This window comes from Drosophila biarmipes, chromosome 2R, assembly GCF_025231255.1.
Source record: "Drosophila biarmipes strain raj3 chromosome 2R, RU_DBia_V1.1, whole genome shotgun sequence".
In the NCBI taxonomy this organism is placed as follows: domain Eukaryota; kingdom Metazoa; phylum Arthropoda; class Insecta; order Diptera; family Drosophilidae; genus Drosophila; species Drosophila biarmipes.
In genome coordinates, this window is record NC_066615.1 from 3,005,314 (window position 1) to 3,018,650 (window position 13,337).

At 48.2% G+C, this 13,337-nt stretch overlaps 1 protein-coding gene across 39 annotated transcripts in view; it reads left to right on the top strand.

Moving 5' to 3' along the window:
- Positions 1–13,337, top strand: part of LOC108029356 (dystonin) — a 76,505-nt gene that overhangs the window by 58,152 nt on the left and 5,016 nt on the right. For 25 of the 39 annotated variants that reach the window (XR_007763944.1, XM_044092174.2, XM_044092175.2 and 22 more), the window contains 12 exons: positions 343–489; positions 548–8,025; positions 8,395–8,620; positions 8,684–10,643; positions 10,703–10,877; positions 11,100–11,159; positions 11,469–11,513; positions 11,856–11,927; positions 12,064–12,238; positions 12,307–12,424; positions 12,491–12,720; positions 12,775–12,892. Coding sequence is in view for 38 of the 39 variants with exons in the window: in XM_044092174.2 (XP_043948109.1) it covers positions 343–489; positions 548–8,025; positions 8,395–8,620; positions 8,684–10,643; positions 10,703–10,877; positions 11,100–11,159; positions 11,469–11,513; positions 11,856–11,927; positions 12,064–12,238; positions 12,307–12,424; positions 12,491–12,720; positions 12,775–12,892 (10,804 nt within the window). In the remaining variant the exon portion in view is untranslated. The remainder of the gene's footprint in view (positions 1–342; positions 490–547; positions 8,026–8,394; positions 8,621–8,683; positions 10,644–10,702; positions 10,878–11,099; positions 11,160–11,468; positions 11,514–11,855; positions 11,928–12,063; positions 12,239–12,306; positions 12,425–12,490; positions 12,721–12,774; positions 12,893–13,337) is intronic. The other 14 variants (XM_050887359.1, XM_050887357.1, XM_050887360.1 and 11 more) reach the window with 3 other exon arrangements.

The following is a 13,337-nucleotide window of genomic DNA, read 5'->3' on the forward strand; positions in this document are numbered from 1 at the left end:
GTAGTAAACCTTGGTGTTTGTATGTCTTTATTATTATTTGGTTTATGTTACCTGCTTTTATATTCTAAAATACTTTATTGCTTGCTTTAAAATCGCTTTTTCCTATGTCTTTGCATTGCAATCGCTTCAACAAGAAATGTGTTATTTCCAGCTAAGTTTGTGTTTATATATATTTTGTGTTCCATTTATCTACCGACGTTTAAATATATACCATATCTTAGCAATCTCTCTTTATAAATCCCTTTATAGCAACCCGTATCGAGCTAAGATTTTCTTTAAGTTTTTCAATCCTAATAATGATTTAAATATTTTGCCCTCTTAACCCATAATATGCCTATACAGCAAGCAGTATTCGAGAAGTTTAACATGTGCGAAGAGAATGTCAACGATCTGTTGAAATGGGTCACCTCTGTGGAACAGAAAATCTCAAGTGTCGGCGGACCTCGTGAAAAGATCGATGAGTTACGCAACCAGATTAATGCTCTTAAGGTAAAGTTGCTTAATTTTCCTTATGAAATCTACAAAAATGTTAATTTACTTATTACAGCAAATTAAGGATGAGATCGAGTCTCAGCAGCGGCCAGTAGCCACTTGCTTGGAGCAAATCCGACAAATCGTGCTTACCGGTGGCGATGTTTTGTCTGCCCCTGAAGTGACCACTCTGGAGAACTCTGGACGGGAGTTGCGTTCGCGTGTCGATCGTGTCAACGATCGGACTGTGCGTCTGCTCCGCCGCCTGGAAGCAGGTCGAGATGAACTAACAAAGCTTAGCAGTGAATTGAATGTCTTTTCCGATTGGTTGCAAGTCGCCCGACGCACTCTGGAGGACAAGGAACGTTCCCTATCCGACTTGTCTCGACTGCCTTCGCAAGCGGATTCGGTTCGAGAGTTTGTGAGTGATGTGATTGGCCACCAGGCCGATTTGCGCTTCATTACAATGGCAGCCCAGAAGTTTGTGGACGAGAGCAAGGAGTTCTTAGCCATTCTCAACGACTTCCGTACTTCACTGCCTGAACGCTTGCCTCATGTCGAACCGCTGTCCAGTGCCGAGAGTCCCATCCGCCAAGAGGTGTCGTTGGTCTCGGCGCAGTACAAGGATCTATTAAATCGTGTCAACGCTCTGCAAGATCGTGTCTCAGGCTTGGGTGGACGCCAGCGTGAGTACCAGAATGCCTTGGACAAGGCTAACGAGTGGCTGAGAAGTGTGCATCCTCGTGTTTCGCGCATTATCTCTGAGCCTATTGCCGGCGACCCAAAGGGAGTGCAAGATCAGATGAATGAGGCAAAGGCTCTGCACAACGAGCTGCTCTCCAGTGGTCGTTTAGTGGACAATGCCCAGCAGGCCCTTGATAATCTGCTGCGAGGCCTTGGCGGTCAATTGAGTCCCATGGAAATCAATCAGTTGGAGCTGCCAATTGATGACCTAAAGAACAACTATCAGCAGCTGTTAGACAGTTTAGGCGAACATTGCAAAACGTTGGACAAGACTCTTGTTCAATCGCAGGGCGTGCAGGATGCTTTGGACAGTCTTGTGGGATGGGTCAACCAGACCGAGGACAAGTACAAGTTAAACCTTCGCCCTGCTTCGCTTATCAAGGAACGTCTGCAAGAGCAGATCCGCGAGCACAAGGTGCTTCTTGCCGATCTTCAATCCCACCAGGCCAGCATTGACAGCGTTCAAATCTCGGCGAAGCATCTGTTAGCCAGTGCCTCGAATGCACGTATTGCCAAGAAGGTTGAGTCGAATCTAAATGACGTGACCGTTAAGTTCGAGAAACTATATGAGAAAGCCAACAAGCGCGGCGAGTTCTTGGACGACGTTTATAACCGATTAAGCAGGTATTTGGATGACATCAGTACTGTAGAGCTACGTATGGCCAGTTTGCAGGAGGGTATTGATAGCCGTGAGACTAGCTTGCTTCCCACCGATGAACTGGCCCGCCGTATGCACGAACTATCCCGCGATAAGGATCAACTGGCACCGCAGTTTGAGGATTGTGTGCGTAATGGCAAGGATCTGATTAGCCTGCGTGATGTTACCGACACCGGAGTACTTCGTGATCGCATCAAGGCACTGGAATCTCAGTGGCGCAACATTAACATTAGCATTGATGAACGTGCCAAGTTATCCAAGCAAAAAGCCGAGCAGCAACTGACCTACGAAGGTCTGAGGGATCAAGTTCTCTCATGGCTAGCCAGCACGGAGGCACGCGTGAATGGCCTTCCACCAGTCGCTGTCGATCTGGAAAGGTTAAAGCAGCAGCATGATGAGCTAAAGCCAATTTGCAAAGATTATCGCGATTATGCTCCAACTATTGACAAGATCAACGATATTGGAGCACAATATGATGCACTGATCAGACCAGAGAGTCCTGCTCGCAAACGTTCTACTTACAGTCCGATTAAGCGGGCTAGTCCGCTTCGCCGCATGTCCGGAGACGCCAGAAGCCCTAGCCCCACCAAGGGAGGCATCCTGTCGCCACTATCGACTGGTTCCAGTGGATTCGGTAGCCGCAGATCCTCCCAGGACGGTTTTCAGCTGTCTGAATTGTCTCCGGTGCAGCAGCAGCTGAGCGAGATCAACAACCGATACGGTCTAATTGGCGTACGCCTAAACGATCGCCAACATGAACTAGAAAACCTGAATGACGAGCTTCGAAAGCAGTACGAGAACCTTAAGGGGTTAGCTCAATTCCTAGAGCGCATTCAGCGCCAACTACCCAAGGAGTCCCTATCGAACAAGGACGAGGCCGAGCGCTGCATTAAGCAGGCGCGAAAGATCCTAGAAGACATGTACGAGAAGCAGAGCCTACTTGACACTACAAAAGCTCAGGTGAAGGACATTCTCCGACGTAAGTCGGATGTACCCGGCGCAGATCAGTTGCGCCAGGAGAACGATAACATTCAAGAGAAGTGGAAGAATCTCCACGACATCTGCAAGAACCGTATTGCCTTCTCCGAGAAACTGCGTGACTTTTTGGATACCCATGGAAATCTAAAGAGCTGGTTGGACAGCAAGGAGCGTATGCTAACTGTGCTGGGACCGATCTCTTCCGATCCCCGTATGGTTCAAAGCCAAGTGCAGCAGGTGCAAGTGCTTCGCGAGGAGTTCCGTACTCAACAACCACAATTGAAGCACTTCCAGGAGCTGGGACACGATGTGGTCGACCATTTGGCAGGCACACCCGATGCCCAGGCTGTCGAGCTCAAACTGAAGGACATTCTTGGCAAGTGGGAGGATCTAGTTGGGAAGCTAGACGACCGCGCCAACAGTTTGGGTGGTGCCGCCGATAGTTCCAAGGAGTTTGATGCCGCCGTCAATCGACTTCGTGAGGCTCTACAGAACATCAGCGATAACCTGGATGCTCTGCCTACGGACGGCGATCATCAAGAGAATCTACGTAAGATCGAAAACCTAGAGCGTCAGCTCGAAGGACAACGACCGCTGCTAGCCGATGTGGAGCAATCCGCCGCCACTTTGTGCAACATTCTTGGGGATCCAGCCTCGCGAGCCGATGTCAACTCTCGTGTTGCCGCCCTGGAAAAACAGTATTTGGCACTCCAGAAGAAACTGGACACAAAGAAGGCAGAAACGGAGGCTTCTTTACGCGATGGCCGTCACTTTGCTGAGAACTGTTCCAAGACTCTTGGTTGGTTAGGAGGAGAGCTTTCCAACTTGACAGACAGGCTATTGGTTTCTGCTCATAAACCCACTTTGCAGCACCAGATCGACACTCATGAACCGATTTACCGTGAAGTTATGGCCCGTGAGCATGAGGTAATCATGCTGATCAATAAAGGTAAGGATATATCTGATCGCCAGCAGGATCGTGGAGTAAAACGAGATTTGGACCGCATACAGCAGCAGTGGGAGAAACTGCGCCGTGAAGCTGTCGATCGTCACACACGACTACAGACCTGTTTGGAGCACTGCAAAAAGTACTCCCAGACTTCGGAGACTTTCTTGGCCTGGCTGCGTGCCGCGGAGGACAAGTTGTCCGATCTTACACCTGGCGTATTGTCAAAGGCAAAGCTGGAGACGCGTCTACGTGATCTACAGACCTTCCGGAGCGAGGTTTGGAAGCATTCCGGAGAGTTCGAAAACACAAAGGGTTTGGGCGAGACGTTCCTCACCAGCTGTGACATCGATAAGGAGCCTATTAAGGCGGAGCTGCAGGACATTCGGGATCGCTGGGAAAGGCTGAACAATGACTTGATTGCCCGCGCTCATGAAATTGAAAACTGTTCACGTCGTTTGGGAGATTTCAATGATGATTTGCGAAACCTGGATCATTCCCTGGGTCGCTGCGAGGATCGTCTTGCAGCACACGATGCTTTGGGTGGAGCTGCGAAGGATCCAAAGCTCTTGGAGCGAGTTAAGGCTATTCGCGAAGAACTCACCAACCTAAGCAAACCGTTGCAGTCCCTCAAGGCTTTGGCCAAGGATATCTGTGCTGAGGCAAGGGCAACTGGTGGCGATGCTGACCATTTGACAAGTGAAGTCGATGGACTGGGTGATCGAATGGCAGAGCTTCAAGGACGCCTGGATGACCGCTGTGGTGAACTGCAATCTGCAGCCACCGCTGTCTCCCAATTTAATGAACAAATGAAGAGTTTGGGCATCGATCTAAACAATCTGGAGACGGAGATCGAGAAGCTTTCACTGCCTGCTCGTGAGATCAAAATTGTCCAAGGGCAGATCGACGATGTTGGAAAAATGCAGAACAAATTGGATCGTCTAGTAGGACGTTTGGAGGATGCCGAACGCGCTGCTGATGTATTGGTGGATGCAGGATTCGCTGCAGACACTACGCAGACCCGTGAGCAAATTTCTACTCTGCGAAAGACTTTGGGTCGCTTGGATAACCGATTGCGCGATCATGAGGAAAGTCTCCAGGCCACATTAAAGGCCCTTCGTGAATTCTACGACCACCAATCTCAGACTCTGGATGACATTCAAAACGTAAGCGATGAATTTAAGCGGATGAAGCCCGTGGGCTCGGAGTTGGATCAGATTCGACGCCAGCAGGAGGACTTCCGTAACTTCAGGGAGCGCAAGGTTGAACCACTAGCCATCAATGTTGAGAAGGTCAATGTGGCTGGAAGGGACTTAGTGCGCTCGGCTGGCAGTGGTGTGTCTACCTCGACCATTGAAAAGGATCTGGAAAAGCTAAATGACCGCTGGAACGACCTTAAGGAACGCATGAACGAACGCGATCGCCGTTTGGATGTGGCCCTGCTGCAATCGGGAAAATTCCAGGAAGCGTTAGCGGGTTTATCCAAATGGCTCAGTGATACCGAGGAGATGGTGGCTAATCAGAAGCCGCCAAGCTCCGATTACAAGGTGGTGAAAGCGCAGTTGCAGGAACAAAAATTCCTCAAGAAAATGCTTTTGGATCGCCAAAACTCGATGGGTTCTCTGGCCAACCTAGGCAAGGAGGTTGCCAATCACTGTGAGCCCGCCGAACGTGCCTCCATTGAGAAGCAGCTGAACGATCTGATGAAACGATTCGATGCTCTGACCGACGGAGCCGAGCAACGTGAGTTGGATTTGGAAGAAGCCATGGAAGTGGCAAAGCGATTCCACGACAAGATCAGTCCGCTGGAACTTTGGCTGGATAATACAGAACGGTCGGTCAAGGCTATGGAACTGATACCTACCGACGAAGAGAAGATCCAGCAGCGTATCCGCGAGCACGATCGCTTGCATGACGAGATTCTTAGTAAGAAGCCCGACTTTACCGATCTCGCAGATGTGGCCGCCCAGTTGATGCATTTGGTAAGCGATGAAGAGGCAGTGAATCTGGGCGAAAAGGTGCGCGGTGTGACTGAGAGGTACACAGAATTGGTCGATGCCAGCGACAATATTGGAGCTTTGCTCGCGGAATCCCGGCAGGGATTGCGTCACTTAGTCTTAAGTTATCAGGATCTTGTTGCCTGGATGGAGAGCATGGAGGCGGAACTGAAGCGCTTCAAGTACGTTCCTGTGTACGCTGAAAAGCTTCTGGAACAGATGGATCATCTGCTGGAACTGAACGAGAACATTGCTGGTCATGCATCGAATGTGGAATCTACGGTAGAGTCTGGAGCAGAGCTGATGAAGCATATTTCCAACGATGAAGCCATTCAACTAAAGGATAAGTTGGATTCCCTGCAGCGTCGCTATGGAGACTTGACTAATCGTGGTGGAGATCTGCTGAAGAGTGCACAAAATGCACTACCGTTGGTGCAACAATTTCATGAAGCCCATAACCGCTTGGTGGAATGGATGCAAAGTGCTGAGGCGGCCCTGGCTCCCAGTGAGCCTCGTCAGGCAGATGTGCTTCGTCTGGAGGGTGAACTGGTCGATATGCGACCAATTTTAGACATTATCAATCAAGTGGGGCCACAGCTATGTCAACTTTCACCAGGAGAAGGTGCTGCCACTATCGAAAGCATTGTGACTAGGGATAACCGTCGCTTCGATTCCATTGTAGAGCAAATTCAGCGCAAGGCGGAGCGTTTGCACTTGAGCAACCAACGTGCCAAGGAGGTGACCGGTGATATTGATGAACTCCTGGAGTGGTTCCGCGAAATGGACACAAATCTGCGTGAAGCGGATCTGCCTGCGATGGAGCCAAAATTGGTTCGTGCCCAGTTGCAGGAGCATCGTTCCATTAACGACGACATTTCCAGTCAGAAAGGACGTGTGCGTGACGTAACGGCGGCCTCCAAGAAGGTGCTCCGTGAATCTCCACAGAGCGAGAATACTGCCACTCTTCGTGAGAAATTGGACGATCTCAAAGAGATTGTCGACACCGTAGCTCAATTGTGCAGCGAGCGTTTAGGCGTTCTGGAACAGGCCCTACCCTTGTCTGAGCATTTCGCCGACTCCCATCAAGGACTTACCGCCTGGCTGGATGACATGGAGCAGCAGATCTCGCGGTTGAGCATGCCGGCTTTGCGACCCGATCAAATCACCTTGCAGCAGGACAAGAACGAGCGTCTGCTACAATCTATTGCGGAGCACAAGCCTCTTTTGGATAAACTAAACAAGACGGGTGAGGCTTTAGGTGCATTGGTGGCCGATGATGATAGCGCTAAGATCAACGAGATTTTGGACACGGACAATGCCCGTTATGCAGCCCTTCGTTTAGAACTGCGCGAACGCCAGCAGGCATTAGAGAGTGCTCTGCAGGAATCTAGCCAGTTCTCCGACAAGCTGGAGGGCATGCTGCGTGCTCTTGCCAACACCGTGGATCAGGTTAACCAATTAGACCCACTTTCCGCTCTGCCGCAGAAGATTCGCGAGCAAATTGAGGATAATGATGCTTTAATGGACGACCTGGACAAGCGTCAAGATGCCTTTAGTGCAGTACAACGTGCGGCCAACGATGTGATCGCCAAGGCAGGTAACAAATCAGATCCCGCGGTACGTGACATTAAAGCCAAGCTGGAGAAGCTGAACAATTTGTGGAATGATGTTCAAAATGCCACCAGGAAGCGTGGCAGCTCACTAGACGATATCCTGAGCGTAGCCGAGCCCTTCTGGAAACAATTAAACAGTGTGATGAAGACCCTCAAAGATCTGGAGGAGACGCTTTCCTGCCAGGAGCCCCCAGCCGCTCAGCCGCAAGATATCAAGAAGCAACAAGTGGCGCTGCAGGAGATCCGTCATGAGATTGACCAGACTAAACCAGAAGTGGAGCAGGTGCGCCGCCACGGTAGCAACCTAATGAGCATGTGCGGCGAACCCGACAAGCCAGAGGTGAAGAAGCACATCGAGGACTTGGACAATGCATGGGACAATATAACAGCGCTGTATGCCAAGCGCGAGGAGAACCTCATTGATGCCATGGAGAAGGCCATGGAGTTTCACGAGACGCTGCAGAACCTCCTCAAGTTTCTGACTAAGGCCGAGGACAAGTTCGCAGATCTAGGTGCCGTGGGTTCTGACATTGATGCCGTTAAGCGACAGATTGAACAGCTTAAGTCGTTCAAGGATGAAGTCGATCCGCATATGGTTGAAGTAGAAGCATTAAACAGGTAAGGTCTCTAAGATATTTTTAAATACAATCGACTCTATTCAAATTTAAAAATCGAATATTCCATTATCATGGTGTCTATCTCAACTTGTGAATTGGCAGAGGTCTCAAAAGGCAAGATAGTTTCCAAAAAATTCAGTTTGTTCGTTAGTTGTGGTTGTGAATATGATAACTGTAACTGCCTGCTTCTGCAGAGATCGCGGTTCGCTAAGATCTCACTAGGCTAAGCATGTTTTTTTTGATTGCCATAGCTTTCCCGGTTGCATGCAAAGAGAAAAAAGAACACTTGCCAAATACTCTTATTTTTCGCTTGCTTTAATACATTTTAAGTTTACTAACTTCCCTGTCTAACCTCATTTTTCATTTCCAGACAAGCTGTGGAACTGACGGAACGCACTTCACCCGAGCAGGCAGCATCGATTCGCGAACCCCTTTCAGTAGTCAATCGACGCTGGGAAGCCCTACTTCGCGGCATGGTCGAACGACAGAAGCAACTGGAGCATGCACTCCTGCACTTAGGCCAATTCCAGCATGCGCTCAACGAGCTGTTGGTTTGGATCAATAAGACCGACAGTACTCTGGACCAACTGAAACCGGTAAGACAAAGGCTTTAGAAGGGAAAAGTCTCATTAAATGTGAATGTGATTACAATTTTCTAGATTCCTGGAGACCCACAACTGCTCGAGGTTGAGTTGGCAAAACTAAAGGTGCTAGCCAACGACATACAGGCCCACCAGAATTCAGTGGACACATTGAACGATGCGGGAAGACAATTAATCGAAACTGAAAAGGGCTCTATAGAGGCATCCACAACGCAGGAGAAACTACGTAAACTTAACAACGAGTGGAAGCAACTGTTGCAAAAGGCCAGCGACCGGCAACATGAACTGGAGGAGGCTCTACGCGAGGCTCACGGCTATATTGCTGAGGTCCAGGATATTCTGGGCTGGCTGGGCGATGTCGACGCTGTGATCGGAGCAAGCAAACCGGTGGGGGGACTGCCTGAGACCGCCACCGAGCAGCTGGAACGCTTCATGGAGGTGTACAATGAATTGGATGAAAACAGGCCCAAGGTTGAAACGATTCAAGCCCAAGGCCAAGAGTACATCAAGCGGCAAAACCAGATGAAGGTATCGTCCAGTAATTTGCAGCATACCCTCCGTACATTAAAGCAACGCTGGGATGCTGTGGTATCACGTGCATCCGACAAGAAGATCAAGCTAGAGATTGCCCTTAAGGAAGCCACAGAGTTCCATGATACCCTTCAAGCCTTTGTGGAATGGCTCACCCAGGCCGAAAAGCTGCTATCTAACGCCGAACCCGTGTCACGCGTTTTGGAAACAATTCAGGCCCAGATGGAGGAACACAAGGTGCTGCAGAAAGATGTAAGCACCCATCGCGAAGCCATGCTGCTGCTGGACAAGAAAGGGACGCACCTTAAATACTTCAGCCAAAAGCAGGACGTGATCTTAATCAAGAATCTACTCGTGTCTGTGCAGCATCGCTGGGAACGAGTAGTGAGCAAGGCTGCAGAACGGACTCGAGCTCTGGATCACGGCTACAAGGAAGCCCGTGAGTTTAACGATGCCTGGAGCGGCATGATGCAGTATCTGCAGGAGACTGAACAGGTATTGGATCAGATCATAGAGGAGGCCACTGCCTCCAAAGAACCGCAGAAAATCAAAAAATACATTGGCAAGCTGAAAGAGACTCATCGCCAGCTAGGCGCCAAGCAGTCGGTCTACGATGGCACCATGCGAACTGGAAAGAATCTCTTAGAGCGAGCGCCGAAAGGCGATCGCCCAGTGCTGGACAAAATGTTGCTGGAACTAAAGGAACAATGGACTCGAGTGTGGTCTAAGAGTATCGATCGTCAACGCAAGCTGGAAGAGGCTCTTCTTCTTTCCGGACAGTTCAGCGATGCTTTGGGTGAGCTGCTTGAGTGGCTGAAGAAAGCCAAAAGTCGCCTAAACGAAAATGGACCCGTACACGGAGACCTAGAGACGGTTCAGGGTCTATGCGAGCACCACAAGCACATTGAGCAGGATCTGCAGAAGCGCGCAGCACAAATGCACGGTGTTCTCAAGACTGGACGTGACCTCGAGCGATCTGGTAACAATCCCGAAGTTGGACGTCAGCTCGACGAGATGCAGTCCATTTGGGAAGAGGTCAAGAGCGCCGTCGCCAATCGCGGCGAACGCCTCCAAGTGGCGCTCGCTGATGCCGAAAAACTGAATGCTCGTGTCCAGGCTCTATTCGATTGGCTGGATCATGCCGAGCACAAGCTTCGGTACGCCAAGAATGCCCCTGATGATGAGAAGGTGTCGCGCGAAATGATGGATATCCACATGGAGTTTATGAAAGACCTGCGAGTGCGCGAACGCGAAAAGACTGACACGTTCGAGTACGCTGAAGACATCATGAATAAGGCCTATCCTGATGCCATACCGATTATCAAAAACTGGCTGTCGATCATTCAGCAACGCTGGGATGAGGTGCGTCAATGGGCCATAAACCGCGAGTCAAAGCTGGAGCAGCACCTACAGTCTCTCAAGGACTTGGACGACACCATTGAGGAATTGCTTGCCTGGCTAAGCGGACTGGAGGGCACTCTGTTGAGTATGTGTTAGAATTATATTTAATTATAAAAAGAAGATAATAACTGAAGTGCTTTGCAGACTTGAAGCATGAGCAACTTCCGGATGAGATTCCGCCTGTGGAAAAACTAATCGAGGACCACAAGGAATTTATGGAGAACACGGCTCGCCGCCAAAACGAGGTGGACCGCGCCTGTAAGCCAAGACAGTTGCCTCCGGGAGCTCGAAAGCCATCTCGCAGCGGGAAGACGCCTATGTGAGTAGACCAATTCTTTCACAGGACACTGGCAAAACTGTTACTTGGCTGTGTATATTATTATTTTGTGTATTTATTTTTCCCACTTATTTTTATATACTTTCTTTTGTATCCACCATCTTATTGCTACAATATTCAAAACCAAATCCAAAATCCCCGCACACCTATTTCTCTGCCTATCCGAAAACCACACCAACCAATGAACCAACTACCGACCGACAGTCGTGGCTCCAGTCACGATTTGCGTGAGCAGTCACCCGACGGCACCTTGAGGCGTCAAAGGTTTGGACGCAATATTATACTTTAATGCCTACTACTCGTTTCATCCACTTGACCAATGGCGAATGTGCTTACCCACCATCCATCCATTCACGAATGGACTTAGTGATAGCCTAACATCTGATATCCCACAACCTCGTTAAAAGCCTCAAACTAGCGTTAAAATCCGTAGCTTTTTACCCACAAATCCTACCAATCTAGCACTCCACAAAAAACACCCTGCTTATTCATTGCTGCTAAAACAATTGCTTGTTTGATCCAAAACCTTGCTTCGATCATATGTATAACTAATTTGTATCCCTCTTTTCTTAGCTTTAAGGGATCTCGTGACCAGGGACTCAACGCCCGTAAAGGAAGGTTAGTTATCATTAGGATTAAATTATCTTCAATTAAAGTTAGATTCCGCATGTACTCAAATATATTCTATAAAATCGAAATTATTTTGTTTTCAACCATATATGGAAATGCTGCGTCTACAACTTTACGAAATATTTATAAAATGTCAATATTATTTCGTCCGTTATTTTTGTGTTTTGCGTATCATGTTCGTCACTTTATCATTTTGTTTTATCTCTTTTTGAATCTACTTTCATCTTGTCTACACACTACGCTACTTCGTAAACGTTGATCATATCAAAACTATGCATCTTGCCGCTTTTTTTTGCCTGTGTATATGTCAAAACACAAATCTCTGAGCAGCCGTATCACGCCCACGCGTGACACTCCCGACAGAGATCGCCTGCCTCATTACGGCCCCCGATTCTCGCCAAGGTAAGTCTTTAATAACACTCAATATCATCTCATGCTGTGCATGTCAAGTACTCTTGCAAATGTTTAAATGTAGTTTTGCTCATTACTTACCCAAGTGTCGAGAATTTCTTAATTTAAATGTTTCATTTGAAATTAGCACCTCTGGACCAGAACTGGAATTCCGCTCGCCACGCGCCAAGCTTCTGTGGACCAAGTGGCGCGATGTCTGGATGCTGTCATGGGAGCGCCAGCGTCTGCTCAACGATCATCTCTTGTATCTGAAGGATGTGGAGCGTGCCCGCAACTTTAGCTGGGACGATTGGCGCAGGCGCGTACGTATTTCAATTCACAATTTTTTTAGCAACTGAGTACTTATGTATATTTCGATTTAAACTTTCAGTTCCTAAAGTACATGAACCACAAGAAGTCGCGCTTGACGGATCTGTTCCGTAAAATGGACAAAGACAACAATGGCATGATTCCACGAGATGTTTTCATTGACGGAATACTCAACACGAGTAAGTTAGAGAGGCTGTGCCCTTATCTTTATAAAATCCATAACTAAGTACATAACCTACGCATAGAATTTGACACCTCTGGATTGGAAATGAAGGCTGTAGCCGATTTGTTTGATCGCAATGGCGAAGGTCTCATCGATTGGCAAGAGTTCATTGCTGCCCTCCGTCCTGATTGGCAAGAAAGGAAGCCTGCCAATGATTCGGATAAAATACACGACGAGGTTAAACGACTGGTCATGCTGTGTACCTGTCGGCAGAAGTTCCGAGTGTTCCAAGTTGGCGAGGGCAAGTACAGAGTAAGTTGAAGCCTAATGTGTTTCTTGAACGATATTAAATTATTTTGTTTCCAGTTTGGAGACTCCCAAAAACTACGCCTGGTTCGTATTCTTCGCAGTACTGTTATGGTGCGCGTGGGAGGTGGCTGGGTAGCACTGGACGAATTCCTGCAGAAGAACGATCCATGTCGCGGTAAGTGGACATTCTATCCGAAGCTACCCAAACACCCTATTTACTTGTGTTCCGTACACACATTTCAAAATTTGTTGGACTTCATCAATTCCACATTAGTACCAGTCACATATATCATTTATCTACAATAATATACTAGAGTAAAGTATTAGACCACATTTAAAATTTTCACCCAACTCATGCATTTTGTCTGTACCCAGATGCTGTGCATAGTTTGCTCATTTCATTTAAACGCATTAATGTCACACCTAGGTACAGTTGTGCTTAACAACTAATTATTCTACAATGCCAAATTAATATTACCAAACGGATATGGTCATTTAACCAACCAACAAACAACCTACCAACAATAAACTTCTGTGCCTAAAATAATAAAAGCCAAAGAACCTGGAAAATAAAGAGAGAAACCTTTGTTTAAGCCTCATTATTAATTCTGGTCCTTAAG